At 47.5% G+C, this 25,087-nt stretch overlaps 4 protein-coding genes across 7 annotated transcripts; all 4 read left to right on the forward strand.

Moving 5' to 3' along the window:
• The first annotated feature begins 6,127 nt into the window (after nucleotides 1-6,127).
• LOC120683504 (NAC domain-containing protein 41-like) lies at nucleotides 6,128-8,340 on the forward strand. Of its 2 annotated transcripts, XM_039965589.1 has the most exons (4): nucleotides 6,129-6,689; nucleotides 6,818-7,107; nucleotides 7,729-7,894; nucleotides 7,961-8,340. In XM_039965589.1, exons 1-4 carry the CDS (start codon nucleotides 6,515-6,517, stop codon nucleotides 8,095-8,097), a joined length of 768 nt encoding a protein of 255 aa, XP_039821523.1. In that variant the 5' UTR covers nucleotides 6,129-6,514; the 3' UTR covers nucleotides 8,098-8,340. The 2 variants fall into 2 exon arrangements, with proteins under 2 accessions (XP_039821517.1, XP_039821523.1); XM_039965583.1 differs by having other exon boundaries at nucleotides 6,128-6,689; nucleotides 7,729-8,340.
• Nucleotides 8,341-8,749: 409 nt separating this feature from the next.
• LOC120695423 (predicted GPI-anchored protein 58) lies at nucleotides 8,750-10,348 on the forward strand. The gene is made up of 2 exons (XM_039978678.1): nucleotides 8,750-9,188; nucleotides 10,293-10,348. Exons 1-2 carry the CDS (start codon nucleotides 8,750-8,752, stop codon nucleotides 10,346-10,348), a joined length of 495 nt encoding a protein of 164 aa, XP_039834612.1.
• A 506-nt stretch (nucleotides 10,349-10,854) lies between these two features.
• Nucleotides 10,855-16,139, forward strand: LOC120683494 (pyruvate dehydrogenase E1 component subunit beta-2, mitochondrial). The gene is made up of 14 exons (XM_039965573.1): nucleotides 10,855-11,093; nucleotides 11,204-11,284; nucleotides 11,992-12,072; nucleotides 12,157-12,183; nucleotides 12,288-12,350; nucleotides 12,441-12,527; nucleotides 13,051-13,176; nucleotides 13,612-13,745; nucleotides 13,823-13,895; nucleotides 14,143-14,208; nucleotides 14,528-14,566; nucleotides 14,687-14,811; nucleotides 14,889-15,003; nucleotides 15,789-16,139. Exons 1-14 carry the CDS (start codon nucleotides 11,055-11,057, stop codon nucleotides 15,855-15,857), a joined length of 1,125 nt encoding a protein of 374 aa, XP_039821507.1. The 5' UTR covers nucleotides 10,855-11,054; the 3' UTR covers nucleotides 15,858-16,139.
• A 1,836-nt stretch (nucleotides 16,140-17,975) lies between these two features.
• LOC120683519 (uncharacterized protein At2g33490-like) lies at nucleotides 17,976-23,964 on the forward strand. 3 transcript variants are annotated; one of them, XM_039965606.1, is made up of 10 exons: nucleotides 17,976-18,321; nucleotides 19,219-19,291; nucleotides 19,880-19,954; nucleotides 20,582-20,643; nucleotides 20,732-20,800; nucleotides 21,341-21,369; nucleotides 21,448-21,655; nucleotides 21,754-21,990; nucleotides 22,353-23,333; nucleotides 23,537-23,964. In XM_039965606.1, the coding sequence occupies exons 1-9, from the start codon at nucleotides 18,190-18,192 to the stop codon at nucleotides 23,331-23,333; spliced, it is 1,866 nt and encodes a 621-aa protein (XP_039821540.1). In that variant the 5' UTR covers nucleotides 17,976-18,189; the 3' UTR covers nucleotides 23,537-23,964. The 3 variants fall into 3 exon arrangements, with proteins under 3 accessions (XP_039821540.1, XP_039821533.1, XP_039821548.1); XM_039965599.1 differs by having other exon boundaries at nucleotides 18,008-18,321; nucleotides 22,350-23,333; XM_039965614.1 differs by lacking the exon at nucleotides 17,976-18,321 and adding an exon at nucleotides 18,455-18,478 and having other exon boundaries at nucleotides 22,350-23,333.
• The last annotated feature ends 1,123 nt before the right edge of the window (nucleotides 23,965-25,087 follow it).

The following is a 25,087-nucleotide window of genomic DNA, read 5'->3' on the forward strand; positions in this document are numbered from 1 at the left end:
AGGCGGGGAGGCGGATCGAGCGCCTGCTTGACGAAGACCGGCGGCGAGTGGCGCCACCGCCTGAAAAGGCGACGATACCGGTAGGGTGGCTTGATCACGAACGTCGTTGCTGCAGCTTAGAGGGCGCAACAACAACCTCGTCCTTCGAGAGGGTCGACGATGGATCGAAGACGAACGGCAGGGTGACGCAACCGATCTTAGATCGGAAAAAGGGAAAATCAGCAGCAGCATCAAGACGAACCTGCGGGTACAATCTCGGGTGCACCGAGTAATGCCCCCCCCAAACCTTATCCTCATCCGCCTGTTGGCCAGAGGACAAAGGAAGGGGCAAAAACAGAGGGGGCGAGACCCGAGCGGCCTCTGCTCCAGCTGCGGGGTGGACCGGCGGCCCCCGGGCCGCCCTCGCAACCGCATCCTCGCGCACAAGGCGGCGGCGGAAGCGGCGCTGAGGACGAAGGGGACGCAGGCTTGACTGCGCGGAGGAGAGAGCCGGCGATGGAAGGCGGGAGGGGCGAAGCCCCTGGGCGCTGCGGCCCGGCGGCGACGACGATCGGCGGTGCGGTGGCCCGCCGGCCCCAATGGCGCAGTGGCCTGGCGTCCCCGCAGTGGTCCTACGCAGCCACGCACTCGCGCTCATGGCAGCGGTGCGGCGGTGCTGGTAGGAGTCGGGACGCCTGGCCTGATGCGCGGGAGGGGCGGGCGGATCCGGATGCAGAGCCGAGAGGGAGGACGACGCGGAGGCATGCAGGCCCAGTGGCGCCCCCATGGCGATGTGGTACCCGACGGGGACGTCGAGCGGCGCCGCCATGGGGTGGCCAGGGAAGAGGTAGGTCCTTCTGCTGTGCTTGACGACAACGGCGACGCGGATCAGAGGGATCCGCGGCGCATCCTAAGAGGGCGCTGCCCCCGGCGGAGATCAATCTCGATCTCCCCGGGGGCGCGCGGGTGCAGCGGAAGCGGCGGCGCGGCAAGGGTTAGGATCTCGTAATCTAGGCGTCCGATGCCATGTAGGAAAGGTAGGATGCGTATAATGCGGTCGATGTATTGCAATGAGCCCCTTGGGTGGTATATATAGGAGTACAAGATTTGGAGGGCAAGACACCTCCCCTAGAGATAAGAAAGGCTATCACGGGATTACATCAATCATAAACTATCATATCTGGAGTTGCCTAATATACTCTAACACCTACTGCGCATACCTTTTCATGCTCGCTTGCTTGTTCTGTGCAGCCATCCCCAGGCACTTGCTGTTTGTTTAAGGAATAGACATGGCATCAAGTGAGCTGACAGCCTTGTTGGAATGGACTTTGTGAGGCAGATGCGCTCCTAATCCAAATGCCCCCCAAGTAGGCATGACTGGCTGAAAAGGGCGCGGCCTCATAACATGCTCAGTGTTTCATGGAATTCGGTCGAGCCGATGTCGACAAGCGACAGCAAATCGACGAAAAGGCGGCGACGGATGGAGCGGCTTGCTTGAAACTGGGGAGACTTTGGGGTTCCTATTTCTGGTCCAGCATTGCCTGCCTCCTGATGCCAACCCTGTGTTTGTGTAGTGGGTAGGGGGGGTTAATTCCTGTCAACATTAATTTGCATTATTGCGTGGCAGATGGTGCTGCTCTTTTGGCTTGGATAGTTGAAGGGGACCTGTTGCTTGGGCAGGCCAGCTTTGGCCTAACCCTGTCCTAGTTAAGATCAAGTGTAAGCCTGAAAACATGCATGATACTAATATTTTCTGTTCTTCATCAAGCTTTTTGAAAAGCGAAAGATGTGACCCTGTGTGTGGTGTACTGCACTTGTGCAGGAAGAATTACAGGTTCCGTTCAGAAGTTACAACACTTTGGTAGTGAGTCTATCCATCTATATCTATACTGTGAAGATAAAAAATAATTGAAAATATTTCTTACATATATCGAGTATGTCTTACCCCTCAGGTTGGACCCACATGTTAGGGTCAAGAGAGATGAGACGAAGGGTAGACCCATAAAAATCGCATATTCGAGAACATTTCTACCAAAAATAATTTTTTTTCTCCTCACCCGCCCGCACATACCTCTCTACCACTCACAGACCCTTCCTCGCCCTCATCCTCTCCTCTCTTCTCTTCTCTCAGCCTCTATTCATTCTCGGTCTGTCCCCTCTCACCACTTAGGCTCGGCCATCTTGCCCGGCCCCATCTGCACTAGGAATTTTGTGATGGATATCCACCGGATTGAGGGCAGGGACGGAGGCGTCAGGGCTAAGGAGGGGGGATAGACGGCCACGGCGGCGCGGGCAAGTTTTTGAACCCTCTCACACTTCATTGCATAATTGTAGAATTTGTTCATGTACATAGAGACACACGCACCCCTACCTACATTACCAGACCTACAATTACACAACACTAAAACAAACGCGACCTTCTTGAGATCGACGAAGTCCTCTGAACTCCGCGGGCAACGGGGACGTTGCACTCCCTCTTGCGGCACCACGCGTGAGAGAGGGTACTGATTGAAGGTCCCAGGAGATTACAGAGGAGCCACCAGCTTCGTCGCCGACGAAACACGCCACCAGACGCTGGAGACAAGCCACCAGCGCCAGCCGCGCCGCCAACCGCCGGAACCCACCGGCTGCACCTCTGCAACACCTAGACCGAGCCGACGACCACCGCCGACTAACTCTCCTGAAGACTCCACAATCCCACCGACGGCACCGGAGAGGAAGACGCCGTCGACACGGAGAAGGATTGGGAAGCTTATTCCGTAGACGCGCCAGCGCCTCCGCATCGCTGGCACGAGGACACGCTGTCGGTGAAGCACGACGGCCACCTCCAGCAACTCCATCCAACGTCCCCAGCTCGAACCGGACGAGGTGGCAGGCCACGGCAAGCACCGCGGCCAGCTCGGGGCCCAGTGAGAGCACCGCGGCAGCACCGACACCGACGTCGCCGCGACTTCCAGCCAGCCACCGCGACCACACCATCGCCGAAGAGAATGGAAACGCGGAGGAGAAAGCAAAACCTACTTATTCATAATCTAAATAGCTAGGGTATACACACCGGACGCCGATTCCGTAGCCCCCATCCGCCCCGCGCCCACAGAGGACGCCGCAGACAAACGAGCGACGGCAGAATCGGCGCAAGAAACGGAGATCGCCTTCGATATCGCCCTCGGCTACTGTAGCGTGGGGAACGGACCAAAGAGACCAGAACCTCCCCGTGGCGCGGGCAAGTTGATGCGCAAGACTCATCGCTCCTGCGCTCCCCCATGAGCCACGATGCGGAACTGCTCTTCGTTCCGGGGCATGATGGTCGACGACCCGAGGCCCATCTACAAGAACTCAAGAAGGCCCAGTCGCACCCTAAGGCCCCACCTCGGCGCTAGCCCCGCCCACCCGCTCCTCGTCCTCACGCTCCCTTCCTCCTACTCTACGACGGTGACAGGTACCACCTCGTCAGCCTGGCACCATCGGCCATGGCAGCTGGCATCTGTGCTCCGCCACCGCTGGTGCTTCCTCTTCTATTACTGAACAGCGGTCGGGCACCTCGCCTCTCGCCACGCTCTATGCCTCTGTCTCTGCCTCCCCTCCCCCTTCCCCTCCAGTCCTCGTCTCCCTCCGTCTCTCTGCACACCGCGTCCGGAATCGCTTGCCATGGCCGACCTCGCGGTGTGGGAGGAGGCCGCAACCTTAGGAGGGCCACGGTGTGGGAGGAGGCCACCGCCTTAACGGGGCCGCCCGTGCACTGCTCGCGAACTGAAGGTCCGTGGGCAGCAGGCACTGTTGGGCGCGTGTCGTCTTGTGGCGCGGGAGGAGGCTGTTACAATTTAGAATCACATATTCGAGAACATTTCTACCAAAAAATATTTTTTTTTCTCCTCACTCGCCCGCACATACCTCTCTACCGCTCATAGACCCTTCCTCGCCCCCATCCTCTCCTCTCTTCTCTTCTCTCCGCCTATATTCATTCTCGGTTTGTCCCCTCCCACCACTCACGCTCAGCCATCTGGCCTGGCCCCATCTGCTCTAGGAATTTTGTGATCGATATCCACCGGATTGAGGGCAGGAACGGAGGTGTCGGGGCTAGGGAGGGGGGATAGACGGCCATGGCGGCGCGGGCAAGTTGATGCGCAAGACTCATCGCTCCTGCGCTCCCCTACGAGCCACGATGCAAATCTGCTCCTTGTTCCAGGGCATGATGGTCGAAGACCCGGGGCCCGTCTACAAGAACTCAAGAAGGCCCAGGCGCACCCAAAGGCCCCACCCCGGCGCCAGCCCCGCCCACCCGCTCCTCGTCCTCACGCTCCCGCTCGCCTTCCTGTTCCTCCTCCTACTCTACGGCGGTGACAGGCACCACCTCATCAGCCTGGCACCATCGGCCATGGCAGCTGACGTCTGTGCTCCACCACCGCTAGTGCTTCCTCTTCCATTACTGAAGAGCTGTCGGGCACCTCGCCTGTCGCCATGCTCTACGCCTCTGCCTCCCCCTCCCCCTCCCCCTTCCCCTCCAGTCCTCGTCTCCCTCCGTCTCCCTGCACACCGCGTCCGGAATCGCTTGCCATGGCCGACCTCGCGGCGTGGGAGGAGGCCGCAACCTTAGGAGGGCCACGGTGTGGGAGGAGGCCACCGCCTTAGCGGGGGCGCCCGTGTACTGCTCACGAGCTGAAGGTCCGTGGGCAGCAGGCACTGTTGGGCGCGTGTGTCGTCTTGTGGTGCAGGAGGAGGCTGTTACAATTTAGAATCAGGTAGTGCCTTTTCAAAACACGTGCGCGCCGCGCGAGCGTTTTACCAGTGGTAGTAACGCTGAAGAAGTTACCTTGCAAGGCAAAATGGTCGTTGTGCACACCAAAAGGCCACTCAATTGGATTCGGGGCAAGGCAAGTCTGCAAGCATCTTGTTGGAGTTATTAAGCATGTATCTGTCACGGTTAACGGCGACAGGATGATCGAAGTTACCTGTTTATTCTCCTGCTTGCTTGCACGTAGTTGCTGCCGGGTGAATCCATGCTTCGGCTTCGGCGTCATCTTTTGCATGGAAAGAAATGCACTTCGACGTCATCTCTTTGCAGCGCGCAATAATCTTCTTGCACATGCCTTGCAGATCTTTTCCTCATGAACTGCTCCGTTATTCCGTGCAGCTTTTGTTCTGCTGATGCCGGGTGATTTGAGAGCAAAACAAACAGTTTGGTACTCCAAAGTCTGAAGGACAAAAGTCAGTTTAATACATGTTATGCATAACCACGCAAAGAATGTTTCATTTCTTCAGAACAGACGCAAAGAAAATTCGGCGTATAGGATCATATAGCCTGAAAAGTCAGATGCTGCGAACTTCATCCAAGTAAAGTACATTTGTTTCTTAAAAAAAAAGAGAAGTAAAATACATTTGACAGTGCCCGGCGTGTAGAAATATCTGACGACAAGTGGACCCAAAGAGCCCCATGGATTCAGGCACCGGTGGGTGGCGCTCGGTTGCTTGGAAGGAGGAGGCAGGAAGCAACCGGCCTGATAGGCGGCAAGCAAGGCTCAATGGAGTTGCAAGAAAGCGCCATGGCCCATGGGGGTTGGGGTTGCTGCATGATTTGTTATATTCAGACGCAATGGAAAAGGCGCTAACGATTCCTTGTAATCCAGATTAAGGAGTATAAAATAAAGTAGACTGATATATAGTCAAACAGCACGTACAACACATGTCATACACAATCAGCTGACCTGACCTTCTCTTTTTTTGTTGGGAAACAAATAACTGAGCTATCAGCGCTGTTGATTAACATGGAAGATAACCATATGTTAAATCGCTTTATATTAGAAAAAATATCAAATCATCAGATTTCCAGCTACCAAAACATTGATTCTACCCTTCTTTCTTTTGGCAATCATCTACATAAGCCACATCAGTCAGGTCTCACTCTAATTTGCCAGGCCAAGGCCCATGCTGCCCATGCTATGCCGCTTAATTTTGCAGCAATTACTGGCAACGCATGGGCAAACCTGCTGAAGAGTGACTGACGAACAATTTTGTATTGGGAAAATAATCTGGAGAACAGTTCTCGAATTCAGAAGGAAAGCTAGCATCCGAAGGAAGAAAAAAGAAATATGTTTGTTTGCAGCTGAATTAAGAAAGAGTTTAGATTGCTTGCGTTAATTTACTTCATTCCGATTAGCACCTGATCTTTTCGTAGCTTTGCTTTCCCTCTCTTGTTTGCAATTAGCACTCCATCTTGAAATGGACAGCAATAGAGAAGAGATCTAGAGCAGATTTATTTCTGAATGGGATGGGATCATGACAAATCTGAGAAGGAATCATACTATTTAAGCAAAGAGCAGAGGCAGCAGGATGGAGTCCGCTCCACGCCACAGGGATCCTATAAATTCCCCGCCTTTTCCTCCCCACTCCACTCATCACAGAACCTCACCTCCCCTCTCTCTCCCCCAAGGCTTCAAGCTCTCCAGCTAGACTGTCCTGCTTCGGCGCTACTGTGCACAGCCATCGGCAGCACACAGCAGAGTCTATCCTGTCCTGTGGGCATTGAGCAGCAGCAGCAATGGAGAGCCCTGCGCAGGCGCCCAGGCAGCTGCCGCCGGGGTTCCGGTTCCACCCCACCGACGAGGAGCTGGTGGTGCAGTACCTCCGCCGGAAGGTTCTGGCTCGCCCGCTGCCGGCCGCCGTCATCCCTGTCGTCCACGACGTCGCCAGGCTAGATCCATGGGACCTCCCTGGTGCGTGCGCACGCTCTCCTTTGAGCAGCCGTCCGTGATGCTTGCAGCTGCAGAGCAGCGTGATGTTCAGATTCATGGAAATGGAAGGTTGAGACAGAGTTTTGATGTTCCTTGGTTGGTGTCTACAGGAGCGAGCGAAGGGGAGGGGTACTTCTTTAGCCTGCGGCGAGCGCCGGCGACCGGCCGCGGCGGCCGCCGGAGGAGAGCCGGCAGCGGGTACTGGAAGACCACGGGGAAGGAGACGCCCGTGTTCCTGCAGTGCGGTGGCAGGCGGCAGCTGCTCGTGGGCGTCAAGACGGCGCTCGCCTTCCATCGCGGTGAGCCGTCGTCGTCGCGGACAGGTTGGGTCATGCACGAGTACCGGCTCGCCGTGCCCGGCGGCCCGGCCGTGGCGGAGCAGAGGAAGAATGCAAATCATGTAAGAATTCCCCACCAAGGATTCCATCCTTCTACTAAATTTTACTGAGTCGGCGACTTCGTTCTCTGCTGTTAATAGCACATGCCACTGTCAATTTACGGGTCACTTTAGTGGTTAAGCTCATATCGATATGCCAAAAAGCAATAGTAGTAACATATATTCCCCTAGTTATTTAAGTATATGATGATTTCAGAAAAGTCTAGTTATTTCAAAAATTAAGCACGCTAAGAAATCATAAAAATGTTTTTCCCCCAAAAGAAGCCTGAGATCAATGCTCTGTAGCATTTGCCCGCTAGGCTTATGGTTTGTGCTTACTCTCTACTAGTACTCTACAGCCTATGCTTATGTTAGGCTTATGCGTTAACACCGGCTTCGCAAACCAGAAAGTTCCATTTCTTTGGGCAACTTGAGACTGTGACAGCTTAACAGTGACTACTGAGCACACAGTAATGTTTCAGATCATGCAGATATGAGAATCTTGCCTCCTTCTGAAGTAGCTTGGTCCGATTTGCAACCTCGATCGCGATAGTTCACTGAAACTTAATTTTTTCTCAGAACTAGGAGGACCGGTTTGTTTTTTTTGTTTTGCTTGTAAATCGATAACATGCCAACGACTCGCAGGGCCGCGTTGCTGAGCCGGGGGAGTGGATCGTGTGCCGGGTCTCTCCGAAGAACAGGCCAAGAAGCAGGCTAAACCGGGATGGCGACAGCAAAGCTCCTGGAAACCGCACCTCCACCGCACACGGCGCGGCGGCGCTGCAGCAGCACCGGGAAGGCGACGGACGGCAGCTGCCGTCGCTGTTGATGTCGCCACAGCCGTCGTCGTCAAGCTGCGTCACCGGTGTTACCGGCAAGCCGCCGTCGCTGTTGATGTCGCCACAGCCGTCGTCGTCAAGCTGCGTCACCGGTGTTACCGGCATTTCAGACCAAGACGAAGTCAGCAGCATCAGTATCAGAGATGCTCCAGCAGACTCTCAAAGAGAGGCCTAGGCGTGACGAACCTGAAGTTTTTTTGTTTCCTCCTCCTGTTCCTCCCGCTCCGTTGCCAGTACTTTTCCTGGTACCATACAGTGATGAGTTAAGCATCGGGTAATCAGGTCTAAGGCAAGTCCAGCTCAAGAACGATCTCGAGATATCAAACAGCTGTGCCATCTGTATCGGTTGTAACCTGTAAGATTCGGCAACCTGAATTAATCAGGAGCAGTAGTTGCTACGGTTCAGATGCTGTTTGAAGTTCCTACAGCACTTATACCGTGTGTTTGGTTGGAGAGCGGAGCGAGCCGGGTCGGAGCGGACCCGTCCTCGCGGCTGTTTGGATGGAAGACGAGTGGGTTGGGTTGGCTCCAGGAGAGAATATTCTGCCCAGATGTGGGTTGGCTCCGTCCTCCGAAAAATGGCGGACGGAGCCAACCCAGCTGGGTTCCGTCCCTCGCGCGTCGTTGTCTCCGTTTCGCTAGGACGTCTCGGCTTCTTTTGTTCCGAGCTCTAGCCATGGAGGGTGGGGGAGGGAGCGGAATCGGTGGACGTCGACGCCCGTGCCTGCCAACCATCCCCGCCCGCCCCCAGGCCCCAGCGCACGCAAGCCCACCCCGCCTCTCGCTGCCGCTCCACGCGACCCCGGCTCGCGCTCGCCGCCGCTCCAATGCCCGCCCAGAAGCGCCCGTCCGCGCCCTCCCCCTCCGCGGCCGCTGGCGCCGGCTCGCCCCCTCCCGCGTCCTCCCTGCCGCCGCCCGCGGCCGAGTCCGCGGAGAAGAAGCCAAAGCGGGAGGAGAATGGCGCCGAGGCCAACGGAAACGCCAACGGTGAGCGTGCCCCCCGCGCCACCCCGCCCTCTCCGCTCGCCGACGGCGTCCTTCCTCCTAGATCTCGGCGCGCTGATTCCGACGCGAAGGCGGTGGCGGCGGCGGCGGAGGCGTCGGAGTCGGAGGCGGCGGACGCCGTGAACCAGGGGCACCCACGGGCAGCTCGCGGGGCGGCGGCGGCGGCCCACGGTGGCCCGAGCAGGGAAGCTCACGGGGGCAGCGGCGGGCGGGAGGCCGGGCCGGGGCGGGCGGACGCCATGGCGGGCGGAGGAGACCGGGGTCGAGACTTCGGCGGAGAGAAAAAAATAAAAAGAAAAAGAAAAAAGTGAGAGGTTGACAGGTGGGGTCCATTGGTGGTAAGTGGGACCCTCGTTAACGGTGTTATCATGCCATCCAACCCGTATTCCCAATTCCTTCAACCAAACATGAAGTGGGTTCACTCCGTCCCCAAAATCAGAAGTACAACCAAACAATGAATAGGTCGGCTCCGTCCCCAAAATCCGGGTTGGATCCAACCCAACCCATTGATCCCGCAACCAAACACACGGATACAGGCGCTGCAGCGGCCCACCGGTGTGTAAGGTTGCAGCTGACTAGGTGAATTCCTCGCGTTGCTGCTGGAACTCGATGAATAAGTTATAAGCAAATTTATTAGAAAAAAGATGTAGAACTGAAACAGGAAAGCTCATGATCAATCAAGAGCGGTTACCACCGTCCACCACCCCTTATAGCCGATCAAAATGGCTCAGAGAGTAATAAAAGAAGGCTCATAAAAAGCAATTTCTAAATGCTTGACGTCCAACTGTAAGGTTGGAGGAGGAGCAATGGCTCCTACATATAGCAGTAGATCAAGAAAAGTTTCTCAGCATGGACGCCTCATTGGCAAAATATAAACAATGGAAAGAGACAGCAGACAGGCTAGGGTGAGCACGGTGTCCATGACAACTGCCATTTTTGGGAGCATAACCCGCATGGCATCGTCTGAAACCTACTTGATTGGAGGACAACCGGATGACCGGATGAGGAGATGCTCTTGAACCTGTACAACATTCCTACAGTGGAAGAGAGAGAGAGAGAGAGTGAGTGTCCAACTAGAGAGAGAGAGCTCATGAGGTCACCTATACTGATTAAAATCAAATGACCATTGAGTTTAGTCGTTGAGAAAAGTGGGTTCTCAATGTTGCATGCAGTTTGTTTAAAGATATTTATTATTTAAACATTAATATTTTTAAGGCAAGAAAATTAATGAATATTGGTAGTTTGCTTAGGATTCCTAAATATTTATTTTCTATTTTACTATTCTTATTTTGTTGTTAGAGTAAAAAGTTTGCGGATTCGAGCATTAATTTGTTGTAAGATTCTAAGACAGATCTCCTTGTGTAGGGATAGGAGTAATACTTTTACCACAATTGGTTATTGGTTCCACAATTGGTGTGTAATGACAATTCATTAGGATTTATTAGTTCTACTGTTTCTTAGATGGGTTATCCGCTTAGCTTTTGAGGCATATCATCAGTCAAGGCGGGTTTTTGGGTCAATAATGAATAAAGAGAAAATTAGTGGCGTACTCAATTCACGTGAGTTCAGAGAAAACATCTTAGTTCCTACAAAATAATTGCTTAATTGACATGTGGTTAAGCTTACTTTCCTGCAAAAAAATATTACAAAAAGATAAATATAAATTAAATTTCTGAAGTCCTATTTTTTTAAGAGGAAAGTAATAGTTGAATTGGGGAATGGAGGAGATTTTCTGGCGATGCTTTTAACACTTTCAACAAATCAGCCCAATTTCTCTCTCAACTGTCGTTTTCACTGACGACTTGGACCACTCGCTCGACGAATGGGCCGGGCCGGGCCGTCGTGCACACAACCAGTAAAATCCGACCACGCGGGGGCTTTCCTGCAAAAAAAGCGCGCAAATAAAAATCTCACGCAGGAGACAAATCCACGCTTTCCTTCCTCCTCCCTCGCGGCCAACAAACCAATCCCTCCTCCCCTCCCTTCCTCCCTTCTTCCTCCCTGCCATTCTCCCGTTCCGTTGCGGCGTCTCTTCCCTCCCCACCCCCCGCCTCCACCGCCGCCTCCGTGCCTAGCACCCGCTCGAATTTCCGCATCCGCTGCCGCGCCCGATCGCCGAGGACGAGGATGCTGGGCGCCGCGAGGAGGCAGCTTGGATCCGGTCCCGTGAGTGCCGAGCACATCCGCCCCTGGCCCTACCGCCGCGTGTTCCTGGTCGCCTCGCGAGGTCTCGATCCGTAACGGAATTTTTTTAAATTGTTTTTCCCTGCGTGCAGATGCTGGTGCAGGTCCTGCGGCGGCTCCGCCCGGCGGCGGCGACCGAGGCGGCGAGGGGGTACTCCGCCGCGGCGAAGGAGGTGAGGCCCCGCATGACGGAACCCTACTCATTCCTCCTAAACGTGGGCGGGTCGAGGTTGCATTGGTGTTAGATGTCATGATGTGAATCGTAGTTGCGATTGTTCCGTCTGTCGATTGGTGGCCTCACTGTGACGGGGGTAGGTGGTTTAATCGGTGGGGACGTGCGGTTGCGTTTATTGCGTTTTAGTTATTGCCATGAAAAACTGTTTCTAGTTTGGTGATGGGTTCGTCGGTTTGTTATGGGAGTGGTTGGTGGGTCATGGAAATGATTCGATGCTCTAATTTATGGCTTTTGTCTTAGTGGGGGTATGCTTTGGTTTTGTGTGGTGCTTGTTAATTGACAAATGCTATTGGAATATATTCGTCAACTATATTTTCTCTGCTGAGATTACTGCCTGCCTGTATGTCACTACTAGGGAAAATTCCAAATTGGTTGATCATATAATGTTTTAAACCGTCGACAAATCATTTGTGCCATATATATATGGATGAAACATGTTTGTAGTTCCTAAATGTTAGAATTGTACGGGGGGATTGGTACGGGGCTCTGGTCACATTATTGGGTTTAGCTATATTGTTATGCATTTTAAGATTTGTTTCTTCATTCTTTTGATCTTATTTGGTTTGTCTATATGTCAGCACCTGCTAATGTTTCTGTTCCCACATCATGTGGCAAGTTTTATACATTATTATTTTACATGTTCAGATGACTGTCCGTGATGCATTGAACTCTGCACTGGATGAAGAGATGTCTGCTGATCCTTCTGTCTTCCTGATGGGAGAAGAGGTATCACTTGAAACAAATTCAAGATTATGGTCTTTTTGATCCTATTAAATGGATCTCTTATAATTCTTGTTCATTTTGTGGTAGGTTGGAGAGTATCAAGGTGCATACAAGGTGTGTTAAAATTCTGAAGATTAATGCCTTTAATACATTGGTAACTGAATATTGATATCTGAAGTCTTACCATATTGATAGTATTCATTGGTGCTCTGTCGCAGATTTCTAAAGGCTTGCTTGACAAGTATGGTCCTGATAGGGTTCTTGACACGCCTATCACAGAGGTGCGCTATTAAAATGTTGAATTGTTGCTGCCTATTTTCAGTGTATGTAAACATGATTGCACACTTACTCATTTCCCTTTGTATCCTCAGGCTGGCTTTACTGGCATTGGTGTTGGTGCAGCTTATCAAGGTCTTCGGCCTATTGTAGAATTTATGACATTTAATTTCGCGATGCAGGTGAGTTTTTTATATTGGTAACCAATAAGCAGTTTTTTACTTGTTCGTTTCAAACAATATCCTTAAATACCTGAGCGTACTTTAATGGTTGGTAACTGTATGCAATATTCATTTGTTTCTTTTGTATGGTAAATTATCTTCTGGATAGTCTTACAGTATTTCTTGTATGGAAATCATCTTGATCACTTGGCTGCATAGAAACAAACATATTTTCGCTTGCCACTTTGATTACAAACTGTCCATAGACGTGGAAAAATTTAACTTTCGTTGCTAGTTCCATTCCTCATGCTTATCTTCCCAGAATTACTGTTGAAAGCAATCATTTATGAATGCTTTACTCGTGTGACTGAGACAAGGGGTTTATAATGCATTGTCTTTTGCCATATGCTGTGTACTGATTGTAGCTTATGCACTGATACACTGATAATAATTTCTAATGTAATTTTTCCATTAATAATGTCATCAACTGAACTCAGTGTTTCATATTTTGTAAAATAATACACAACTATCTATGCATATCCAGGCTATTGATCATATCATCAATTCAGCTGCCAAGTCAAACTACATGTCAGCTGGTCAAATCTCTGTTCCTATTGTTTTTAGAGGACCTAATGGAGCTGCTGCTGGAGTTGGGGCACAACACTCACAGGTTTGTGACAGGGAACGGCTGATGTAGTTATGTCTCTCAGTGTCTGATCAGTGATCATCATCCTACCTCTTTCTAATTTTCCATTGTTACGTTGTTGCCATATTTTTTGTTGCTTGTTTCTATAAGATATACTTGCACTATTAAGATGGCAATCCTTTGATGCTCTGCGAACCTATTTGCAAGTGTGTGTGTTTTAAATTAACAGTGAAAATAAAATGATAAGTTTTAATTTAAAGAAACCGAAAATTTGCATTGTGAGAGTGTCTCTGATACTGTAGGGAGCTGAGCAGTAGCTGTGTAATACTGCAATTATTTTACTATGGTCATGAGCTTTCAAGATGCATAGTATCTGTTTTTTATACATCTTATTGCTAGCACTCCGATTATGATATTATAACTGTACTACCTTGAAATTACTAACTCAACTTTGTGCAGTGTTATGCAGCTTGGTATGCTCATGTTCCAGGACTTAAGGTTCTGACACCATACTCTGCAGAAGATGCTAGAGGCTTGCTAAAAGCCGCTATTAGGGATCCTGACCCTGTTATTTTCCTGGAAAATGAATTGCTGTATGTCAGTCTGATCTTTTCTTATTATTTTGCTTAATAGCCTGCATTTTGATGAGATTTTATAATACTATTCGCAGTTATGGAGAATCATTCCCTGTTTCTGCTGAAGTGCTTGATTCTAGTTTCTGCCTGCCAATAGGCAAAGCTAAGGTATGTTGTCGTGTCTTCTGTGCATGTGTACGGGTGTATCGGAAGAAGCTGGTTTAGGTAGGATTATTTGCATAAGTTCGTCTTGATGGTTCGGCTGGATGAGTTCTTGTTGATGAGCCTCCTTGGGTGTAGAGATCAGATAAAGACTTATAGATATCTGGAGTAACACTTTCTATTTCCAAATCAGGCTCTCCCTGACTTACATTTCTGTTCTGTGCACTTAACTGCGGGCCTCATCTTTCTGCAGGTAGAACGTGAGGGTAAAGATGTTACCATTACCACATACTCCAAGATGGTTGGTTATGCTCTCCAGGTATGTCATGTTGCTCTTGGTAAACAATGTAAAGGAGGATGAGATTTTTAAATTTTTTGTTCATTGCCCTGTAGGCTTGACAAATAATTAGCATGTTTCTTTTTCCTATGACGTGGTATTTCTGTAAGGATTTGGTTGTACTGCATCAAGCAGTTACTACTAGTTAAGCTGATCTGCAAAGTTGTCCATTTGAAAATTGTAATTTTGGTTTTTGTTTTAAGAAGGATATTTCAATGGCAGATGGTTTTTGTAGTGCTGATATCACTTATTTTTCTCCATACTGAATTTTGGTACGTTCTCATGCTCATTTTGTCTTCAGGCTGCAGAGATACTGTCCAAGGAAGGAATCAGTGCTGAGGTAATTCCTCTTGTAGAAGATATATAGTTTCACTTGTTCAGTATAACTGATCAACACAGGATCTTGTCTTTTCTATATGCCATCTTTAGTACCTTACCTTCGGTTCATATTTATTGGCAGGTGATCAACCTTCGATCAATCAGACCACTTGACAGAGCTGCTATCAATGCATCTGTCAGGAAGACCAACAGATTGGTGACTGTTGAAGAAGGGTTCCCCCAGCATGGGATTGGTGCTGAGATATGGTTCTCTCTCTCACTCGCTCGTTCACCCTCTCTACACACGCTTGTGTGTAGTTTATTCTAACACATGTTTGTTGCAGCATGTCTGTCGTAGAAGAAAGCTTTGAGTACCTTGATGCACCAGTTGAGAGGATCGCTGGAGCTGATGTACCTATGCCCTATGCTGCTAACCTTGAGAGAATGGCTGTTCCACAGGTCCTCTTCTTTGTCTTCAATCCTAGATTTTCTATTGTCTCTTGCACACACTGCTCAAGATTGCTCTCTCCTCCATGCTTATTATGCCATTTATGACAACATTTAGTTGGTTCACCTATATGTTTAACAGAATTTACGTATAGCATGCCCAGTCCTTTGGAATTTGTATTTGGGGAGGTATGCATGGGATAAATTGAGATCATCCTGACTGACTATGTGAAAGATGGGAAGTAGTCATAAAAAAAATGTTTCCTTTTGTTAACCTTTACATTTGGACCATCAGATGTGCATGCCATAAGTCAGACACTGTTTTCAGCTTCTGCATTTCTTTTGCGCACTTCTGTATAATGTTGTCTGCCACCCGGACATGCATGAAGTGTCCTTTTCATAATTAGGAATTGGGTGGTTTCTTGTCTGTCTAGTTGTGCATACCAGGTAGCCATTGTGGTCAAAGTGGTCACAGCATAGCATCACTATTATTGGTTGGCAGCTTGGCTGCAACTCTTTGATGCTTTGCGGAAGACCGGAAACTGGCAAGACTTAGGTGTGTACTGTGTAGCTCGTTTGGTAGTGGCCTGATTCATTCGTAAGACAACTGAGGGGCATCTTTTGGGTGGCTTTTGGAAACCGAACAATAAAATTTTGGTGCAATCTTATATCTCGCTTTCTAAACATAGTGTCTGCACTGAGTGCATACGCACATAATAATTACTTCCTTATTTGCTGCCGTTGGTAAAATCTTCTTTTTTTGCAGTGCCTAACATATCATGCTGCTGTGCTTTCAGGTAGATGACATTGTGCGGGCAGCAAAGCGGGCCTGCTACAGGGCAGTGCCAATGGCAGCAACGGCCTGAACCTGATCGGTGGACAAGCCTTTTTGTTTCCCTTGGCTTTCACCTTCTAGCCAGAAACATGTAGTATTCATAGTATTTCATAAGGTGGTGGCAAATTGCCCAGACCCCAGAGACTCCAAGCGAGCTAATTTTGTAGATCTGCCATGGCGTGCTTTATTCCGTTAGTCGCAGATGGATGGATGATTGCATTCTTTCTGGTTCCAAACCCCCTTTTCTATGATTTGTATACAACCTAATCATGTTGGCATGCAAACGGATCACTTTGTTGTGACGCTTCATTTCTGTCGCATCGCGTCTTTTGCTGCTTGGACCACAAGGTCAGTGGATGACGATAAACTACTCATCACAATTGTGCATGCCTACTTAATTTATTATCTGCCTGGAATTCACAGCAGTGGACACAAAATCTTCGAGTAAATGAATTACAGTGGCGTCTTCGGGTAAAAGGATTGCAATGTCCCTGCCTGTAAGTTTGTAACTGGATATCCTTTTCCGACTTGAGAATTGAAGTGTTTCCTCATTTTTCCTGCCTTGCTCAGTTGCTCTGTTCTTCCTAAGATCAACAGCATCTCTTTGCCGATCCATATCTTTTTCGCGACAACGATCCCCCACCGACACGTTGGGTACGCGGGTACACGACCGCTCGCTTAATAGAGCCCGGATCCTGTGCCGGTAAGCATCAATCAGTAGTGTATAATAATAGCACGTCCCCGTCACCGAACGCGGCTCTGTTTTCTGTCAGCACTAAACAACGCGCGAATACCCCGTGAAACGGGGACGCCGCTGATTTTGGCATCGGGATCTCGTTGAACGGAAAGATTGGTTCGGTTACTAGGCGTGGTAAAGGTTTCAAGAATTTGAACTAGAAAAATCTAAGAGCCGGTTCTTAAAAGGGCTGGACTCTAATTTTATATAATTTTGAACTAAATATTTTAAGAGCCTTGTTGGGCTGTGAAGATGCCACTAGGGCCATGGCCTATTACCACCTCTACCGGTGACTCACGCCCCTCCTAGGCCAGTCTCAGTGTTAGAGTCATAAGAATGTCATAACATTAAAATTGCTATCATGTACTAATAATATGAGGAGAAAGAAGAGATGAGTGTCATGAAATATGAGAGGAGTGTCATGGTGATGACCCTTCACTGGCACAGTTCTTAAGATTTCAGTCCAAATAACTGTGTCGATGACACTCCCACTGAGACTGGCCTTAGCGATATGGCCTTGTTTGGACGCACGTTCTCTGGAAAAAAAATCTCGCATGCATGGAATACTAAATGAAGTCTATTTACGAAACTTTTTTCTAGGAATGAGTGTAATTTTTCGCGACGAATCTAACGACGGTAATTAATTGATGAATGGCTACAGTAATACAGTAATCATTCTCTAATCACGCGGTCAAATAATTCATTAAGATTCTTCAGAGCTCCTAACGCAGGTATTATAGAGTTATTTTTATAAATTGCCTTCATTTAATACCAATAATTAACTGTCAAAATTCCCTAGCACAAGTTGTGCTAGGAACCAGGGCTAATCAGGGGCGAAGCTAGAGCTGAATCAAGGGGGTGCCTTGTTCATGGTTCTGGTGCTAGCTCTCAAATTTATGAGGTGGAAATTTAATGATTAACATTGAGTTTTCATTCCGACGTGGGTGCCCGAGCACCCCGGAGTCAACGTAGCTCCGCCCCTGGGGCCAATTGCGTCTCCTCCTTTGCTTTCCGTAAACACACCCTCTTTGACCAGACCAATAGGCCGCAACACGCCAAAGAAGAATAGGCTACGGTCTTTGATAGGAAGAAGATCATTAAAGAAAAGATTATAGAGACCAAAAGCAACACCAGCCTCTGTGCTCCGAAAACAAAAGATGGTACCATACTGGAATGTGAAGGAATGGTAGACTGCTAAGACTGGCACAAAGCATAAGCAACGCCGACGGCTCAGTTTGACCAAAACAAAGACCGGAGCAGGAACCAAAGCTTCATCGGAGACAAGCAACCGGAAAAGAGATCGTTTATATTTTGTTTTAATAATAATAATTTTATTAATAATTATTAATTAATTAATTAAAAAAATACAATCGTTAATTTAAAAAGGGCACGTTACAACACAGTGCGCGAACGGAGTAAAGAAAGCGCACCAGCGCGGCACTCGCCCTCGAGCTCCGAAAAGGAGGAGAAAAAAAATTCTCCATTTCCCCACTCGCTCGCTCGCTCGTCAGTGAGAGTGTGCGTGCTGGGGCTACGCTAGGGTTTCCGCGAGCGCGAGGCCGAGCGCCGGCGATCCGGAGCCCGATCCGGCGCGGGCGAACCGGGTCCCCCGGGGCGCGGAGCGGAGATGAAGTCGTCGCTGCGGAAGCTGCGGGGCTTCGCGCTGCAGCGGCACGAGCAGCGGGTGGACAGCGACCGCGGCCGGGGCCACTCCACCGCCGCCGTGGCTGCGGCGGACGAGCTCCTCTTGGCTGCCCAGGTGCGGGGTTTCACCTCTTCTTCATTTCGCTGCGTGGCTGCGTGAACTGGCGGGCGAGCGAGCTTGGGTGGGCGGGTGAGTCGGTCGGGACTGCGGAGATCTTGCGAGGGAGGAGCGGCGGCGGGCCGGGCCTGGCCTTTGCGGCAGGATGCGTGAGGTACGGGTGTTGGCCTGTTGGGTTCCGGGGTTCGGTTTTTGCTTGTTGGTTGAATTTGATGGTCCGGAGTTGGTTGAATTGCATGGGAAATCCTAGTGTTCGGATCTGTGTGCTCCATTTCAGCGCACGCAATTGGAGGTCGTTGGGGTTCCAAAGGGAGAAAGGAGCTTGGGCTGTTTCTAGTATTACGGGGTATCGTCAGCTTACTTTTGATGTCGTGTATTTCCTAGAGAATTTCCGTTGATCTGCTTATCATTTTACGGTTTGCGAATTTCAACTCAATTTCCATGGCTATCTGTCATGTTTAGTTTGATTTTTTTGGGGGGGGATGCATTCTCCCCAGTTCAGTGAGGTGGTAATCTAGTGACTGTGATGCCTGTGTGCGGTGCCACGCTGGAGGTAGAAAAATCCAAACATTAGGCTGGTTTGTCTGCACTAGTGTAGTGTGCCAACAAGCAACTAGTACTAAGCTAAATCCCTTGCAGTTGGTGGCATTTTGCTTGATGGGCTCATGTCTAATCTAGTTGGATCAGACAAAGCCTTGTTCAGAAGTCCGTAATTGTATATGAGGGAGTCCTGAATAACGAAGAACTGATAAACTAGCGATGTCCTGCTGTTTACCAGCTGTACGGATTCATCCAAATTTCATAAAAGATGCTATAGTCAAAATTTTCTTGCATTAAGAGGTGCTGGTTCTGCATCCGGCTAGTTTTGTTCTGAGTTGCTGCTTTCTTTGTCAGGATATGGCAGATATGAGGAGCTGTTATGATAACTTACTTTCTGTTGCCGCAGCAATTGCAAATAGTGCATATGGTAATTTTCTTATCTAAAGGTTTCTTTTGCTCCTTGAGAGCAATTATAGCTTGTGATACGTCCTCTCTAATGTTTATTAAGCTCATTTTAGGACCGGTTAGAGTGTTGAACTCCTGGAGGTGTTGAAACTCTTATCCCAACACGGTTCGAAGCACGGCACCTTCTTAGAACAAAGCCTGAGGGGAATCTACCCTTGTGGTTGATTAAAAAAGATCATTTTATCACACTAATGTTCAGTGATAGACTGATAGTTTATGGAAATATCAGTTATCATTTAAGTTCTCTTTTTTTTCTATTTATTACTTAGGTTTGCACACTGTTTTGCGAATAGATACCCATCTGCTCTCACATGGATGAAACGTTTTATCCTGACTCAAAGCTCAAAAGATCACACTGAGCGTATTTATGACCCATTTCTCAATTACACAGGGAATGCAAACTATCATTTATTTTTTCTCACCTTACTGACATCATGTAACCGTTTGTATTTGCAAAATATTAACATATAGATGGCTTTATATATCCCTGTTAAGGTTTTAGTGGCTAAAGGTCATCTTGTTGATTGGATGTCAATAATTACTATCGCAGAGTTCTCTGAAGCCCTTCAAGAAATGGGAACTTGTTTGATTAAAAGGGTTACGCCAAATAAGGATGGCATAAATGGTAATTATGTTGTGTCTTCTTTTTTCTATGTGAACATGCTTGTTTTGATAATTGACAGCAATGCATGAACATCATTGTAATGAATATTCTGGATTTTGATAGGTGGTTGTCATTAACTCATTGCTCATGTTGGCTAGTCATCATCATTTAATTCATTATCCTGAGGGTTCCAAAGTTACCAACTTGATCTTCAGAAAATCTTATACCTATGTGCATACATAATATCATATTTATACTCTTGTATGAATCCCCATTCATTTTTTTATTGTTGTGCAGTCTATCTCTAGAAAAGGTGGATGTGTTTGGATGATACTGTTAACCCTCCTGTGATCGTTGTCCACAAAAAGAAAAATATAACATGCTGCATACATAAGTTAAATAACCTCACTTATGTTAGCTGCAACTGCAATTAGGCTCTTCAAGGAGAATGAGAGCTAGTTATCACAAATTATTTACAATGCCCATATTTGCTTTTTAGTTAGTAGTCACTGTCTCATTGATTAAAATTAAGAGAGATATAACAAAAATGTGAAATATTTCCCCTCCTAATGTTTTTTTTAACATGACGTGTAACTTTCAACTACTTCTCATTTGGTTGTTTAATTTTTACATATAAATTATCTCCAGATAAGGTTTTACTGTTGCTCGGGAAATCACAATTTGAACTTCGGAAACTTGTAGATAGTTATGTAAGTTTCTAATTACCTATTTGTTTAACTTGCTAATTGCTATACTATAATTTTCTATTGCTAATCCATGCAACTTCCTTTCTCGTAGCGTGTGCATGTTCTTAATACCATCACCACTCCATCACAGTCCCTTCTGAATGAGCTTCAAACCGTGGAGGTATATCTTTCACTCTGGTACTAGGCATCATGTGCAGGCTTGTATTTTCTTATTATTTTGTTCTATGCCCTGTATCATATTTTCTGTTGTTACACCTTTTCATCCTGTTTGTGGCCTTCTTAATGTACAACTGATTTACACATGTGCTCCCTGTTTTCTCAAGATGGGTAAAAGCTATCAGTTTATGCCATACTTATTTGCAAAACCATACAAGTGCTAGTGTCTGTACAATGGTCCCTGGTCTAAAAAATAATCTTGGCCAGATCTAATATTGGTTCGTATTTGAAAAGATTCACAAATTTCCAGTATATTTCGTAATCTTACCTATGTTTATCAAAAGGTATGTTATGCAAACATGGTTATGTTTATATGCAGAATTACATTTCTAGTTTGCACCCAGTTTATTTTTGTATCCTGTTGCCGATGATAGTGTTACTTCTTGAGTTAAAATATTTATTGTTGTAAGTACTTGATTCGAGAGCTTTAGTTGTATGCCCACCAGACAACTATGTGTGATTAATAGAATGTTTCCCATTGCAGGTAATGAAGCGTCAGTGTGATGAAAAGAGGTATGGTATTTTTACAGAATACACACACAATTTTTACATTGTGAACATGGATTTTGAAGTTCTAATATTCCTTTTCAGAGAATTGTACGAGTTCATGCTAAATGCGCAGAAAGAAAGGGGAAGATCTAAGGGTGCTAAAGGTGATACAGGAGCATCAGAGCAACTGAAACAAGCTCAGGAAGATTATCAAGAGGAAGCAACTCTTTTTCTATTCCGGTTAAAATCATTGAAGCAAGGGCAGTTCCGAAGTCTTTTCACTCAAGCTGCCAGGCATCATGCTGCACAGGTGCACATTCAATCACTTGGAAAATTCTCCCTTTCTTTCTTTATGGCAATCTGTCCAGAAATTAATTTTGTGTAACATAATTATATTATGCAAACCAGCTAAATTTGTTCAGAAAGGGGCTCAAGTCCCTTGAGGCTGTAGAGCCACATGTTAGGCTTGCTGCTGAGCAGCAACACATTGACCATCAGTTCAGTGCACTTGAGGAGGAGGATTACTTTGTTGAGGATGAAAATGATGATGATTACAATGACAGTCATGATGGAGAGCTGTCTTTTGATTATGGAGAAAATAAAGAAGTCGAGGAATCTGTTAATGCTTCCAGGAGTCATACAGAGGTACTACCATATCTTGTTATTACATTATGGTTAAATATCCTAGGAAGGACATTCTGGAAGTTGCTTGATGTGTGTGTTAACATCAACACTCTTTACTCAGTTGCTCGAGTTTAGTACTGCTGTATCTTATCATATTAAATATGTAATGCTTACAATAGCACCTTTTGATGAGTGTTGCCTGTACGGTATTGAAAAAAAACTTATTTAAATTTGTTAATCAACCGTAGCTAGAAGAGAATGGCATGATTTTTCAAAATGAATTTAACACAAGTATATATTTCCCTCTAGTTTTTTTTTGTTCTTTACCATTAACTGTTTTCTTATCCTTTTTTACTGAGTGCATCTGATTTTATGATCAGCAGGATTTTTTTAATAGAACCAAAGAAGAGTATTCTTCTATTCCACGTGAAAGACAAAGAATTGTCAGTCAGTCAGCACCACTTTTTCCTGAGAAAAAGCTCGAAACAGAAGATAAAATAAAAGATTTGCGGCGTTCCGCAACAAGGAAGTTAAACACTTATGTTTTGCCTACTCCAAATGATGTTCGAGCTACTTCTCAGATAGTTTCAGGAAATCCTACTTCTGGGCCTCTCGACAGCAGAGGTGCCTTTCCATCTCCTCCCCACCCATCTGCAGAAATGGGAGATTTGAGAGACAATAAACTACATAGTCCTGCAAGATTATCTAATGCACAGTCTGTGCTGAAAGAGAGCAATATCAATACTGCAGAAACAAGGAAACTACTCCCAGTGGGTGATATGGCCTTACCTGGCTATTATGACTTGAAGACTTCTGATAATAAAAAGGTTAAGAGAGGGTCATTTTCCGGCCCAATAGCTTCCAGACCACGGTCCACAGAGAACATTGATGTTCTTTCTGCAGCGCCCAGGCACAGCTCTGCGCATCAGCCAATTCATGTTAGAGTATCCCCCGGCAACTCACCGCCGCCTATTTCCTCACCGAAAATAAAGGAGCTTCATGAGCTTCCTCGACCGCCTGTTAATTCATCAAAACATACAGCTTTTCCCAGTTTGGTTGCTCACTCTGCCCCGTTGGTACCAAATTCTGCCTCATTGGTGCCCAAAGTCCAAGACCATTTTAGGGCAAGACAAACACCACCAAGTACCGCATCGCCTTTACCAACTCCACCAACACCACCTGGGCCTATAGCCCGTAGTTTCTCTATACCTTCTCGGGGCATGAGAACAGATAGTAAAGAGACAGAAGAGCATCAGGATAAGGGAGCTGCCAGAATGAGCCTTTCTTCTCTTCCTTCAACGCAAACATTCTTGGAAGATCGTCAGCCATTGTCAGCAGCTGCAGAATCAGTTAGCAAAACATAGGTGAGTTTTCACTTGTGTTTGTCTTATAAACCTCACATGTTTCTAACTTCCGTACATTTGCATAAGCTTCTGCATGTTGATTTCTATAACCTTAAGAACAACAGTTGGACCCGTCCAAAGTTCTTATGAGATTATTATGTTTGTGGCTAATGAACCTCAGCAATGTTGTACTAATGTTGCTATCATTTACCTTTCATGTGCAGGGTATTTGGTGCTGAGGTGGATTATTACTTATTATCAAGTGGCTCGCTGGAGGAATGTTGTACATATTAGCATGTGAACTCAGCCAGAATCGGGAAGTAGTTGGTATTTCGTGTGCCCTTTGGTTAAGATGTAGTCTGTGCAAATAACGGGTTTGCGTTAATAAATCCCCATTTTTCTCACCGATTGATTGATTGATTGACGCGAGATTTGTTGTCGTTGCCCTCATTATTTGCAATGAAGCAAGTTCTGAGCGCCATCTGTTTTCTGCAGCTTATGTAATTATCACCTGGTTTCCTCTGCTTATGTAATTATCATCAGTTTCCCCACTGATCAACATTCGAACAATCTCTGGATGTTTAGGGAAATCCTGGTTCCCTCTCTATAGGATATTGGCTGAGAAAAAAACGGACAGAAGGGCTTTGTTGTTGTTGCATTGGCTCAAAATTGAAGGCTAGTTTGGCTCCACATTTACCTCCACAGGACATTATCTTGACTACCAGCACATTCTATCTTTTGGCCTTGTGAACCATGTGAAGCTAAACAAACAAGAGTAGTGTTCATTGCTCAATAAATGGTTTACTTCCCAGTTCTATGAGATGCTGTGCTAAATCCACCCGGAGCTTTGGTTGGGGAATTGTCCAAGATGCACCAAACGTTAGTCAGCAGAGGAGGTTTTTTTTTTTATTTTTTTGGAAAAGCACACCAGAGAAGATTTTGAACGGGCCAAGGGAAGGCACGGAATTCATGCTGCCTAGTAACCTGCAAGTCCAAAACGCCAGCAGGAAAGGCGCCGAACATCCACATTCGATGCCCACCAAACTAGTAGAAGTTACAGCACGAGCACGACCCTGGGTGCGGTTCTGCCACAACTCCATCAGATACGACTCTGAAAGTCGTGAGATTCCACGACGACCCGGCGATTCTGACACAACCACGACCCACCACGGCTGCGCGACCCCGGCGAGTCAGTATCACGGATCCTCAGCGCAGCTCGCGACCGTGCGAGCTGCGCAAGACGACGACACCGGCGGCGCCCACCGGCCGCCGCACCTCGTCACCGTCGCGCCAGACGACGGCCATGCGACTCGCGCGCCTTGATCACACGCCTCCTCGATCATGAACAGCAGCAGACGACGCTGGGCCTGCCACGGTTCGGGTTCAGGTACCGTACCACTCGGCACTACCAGAAGTGCAAGCTTTCCCACCATCCTGAAGCTGGTGCCCTAATTAGTTCTCAAAAAATTTTCTACAGTACCCGTATCCGTCACATCGAATGTTCGGACATATACATGGAGTATTAAATGTAATTAAAAATAATTAATTACACAGTTTAATTGATTAGCACATGATGAATTTTTTAAATCTAATTAGTCTATGATTAAATATTACTTGTCAAGTAACAAACTACAATACTAAAACAACAACTTTTCACCAACTAAACAAATCCATAGGTCCAGACGAGTAGCTGTCATGGGGATTCCTTCACAGGTCCGGAGTAGCTTTTGGTTTGGGCGTGACGCCGAGATGGTCAGGTCCAGCAGCGTCCAGTT

The sequence above is a fragment of the Panicum virgatum genome, chromosome 2K (assembly GCF_016808335.1).
Source record: "Panicum virgatum strain AP13 chromosome 2K, P.virgatum_v5, whole genome shotgun sequence".
In the NCBI taxonomy this organism is placed as follows: domain Eukaryota; kingdom Viridiplantae; phylum Streptophyta; class Magnoliopsida; order Poales; family Poaceae; genus Panicum; species Panicum virgatum.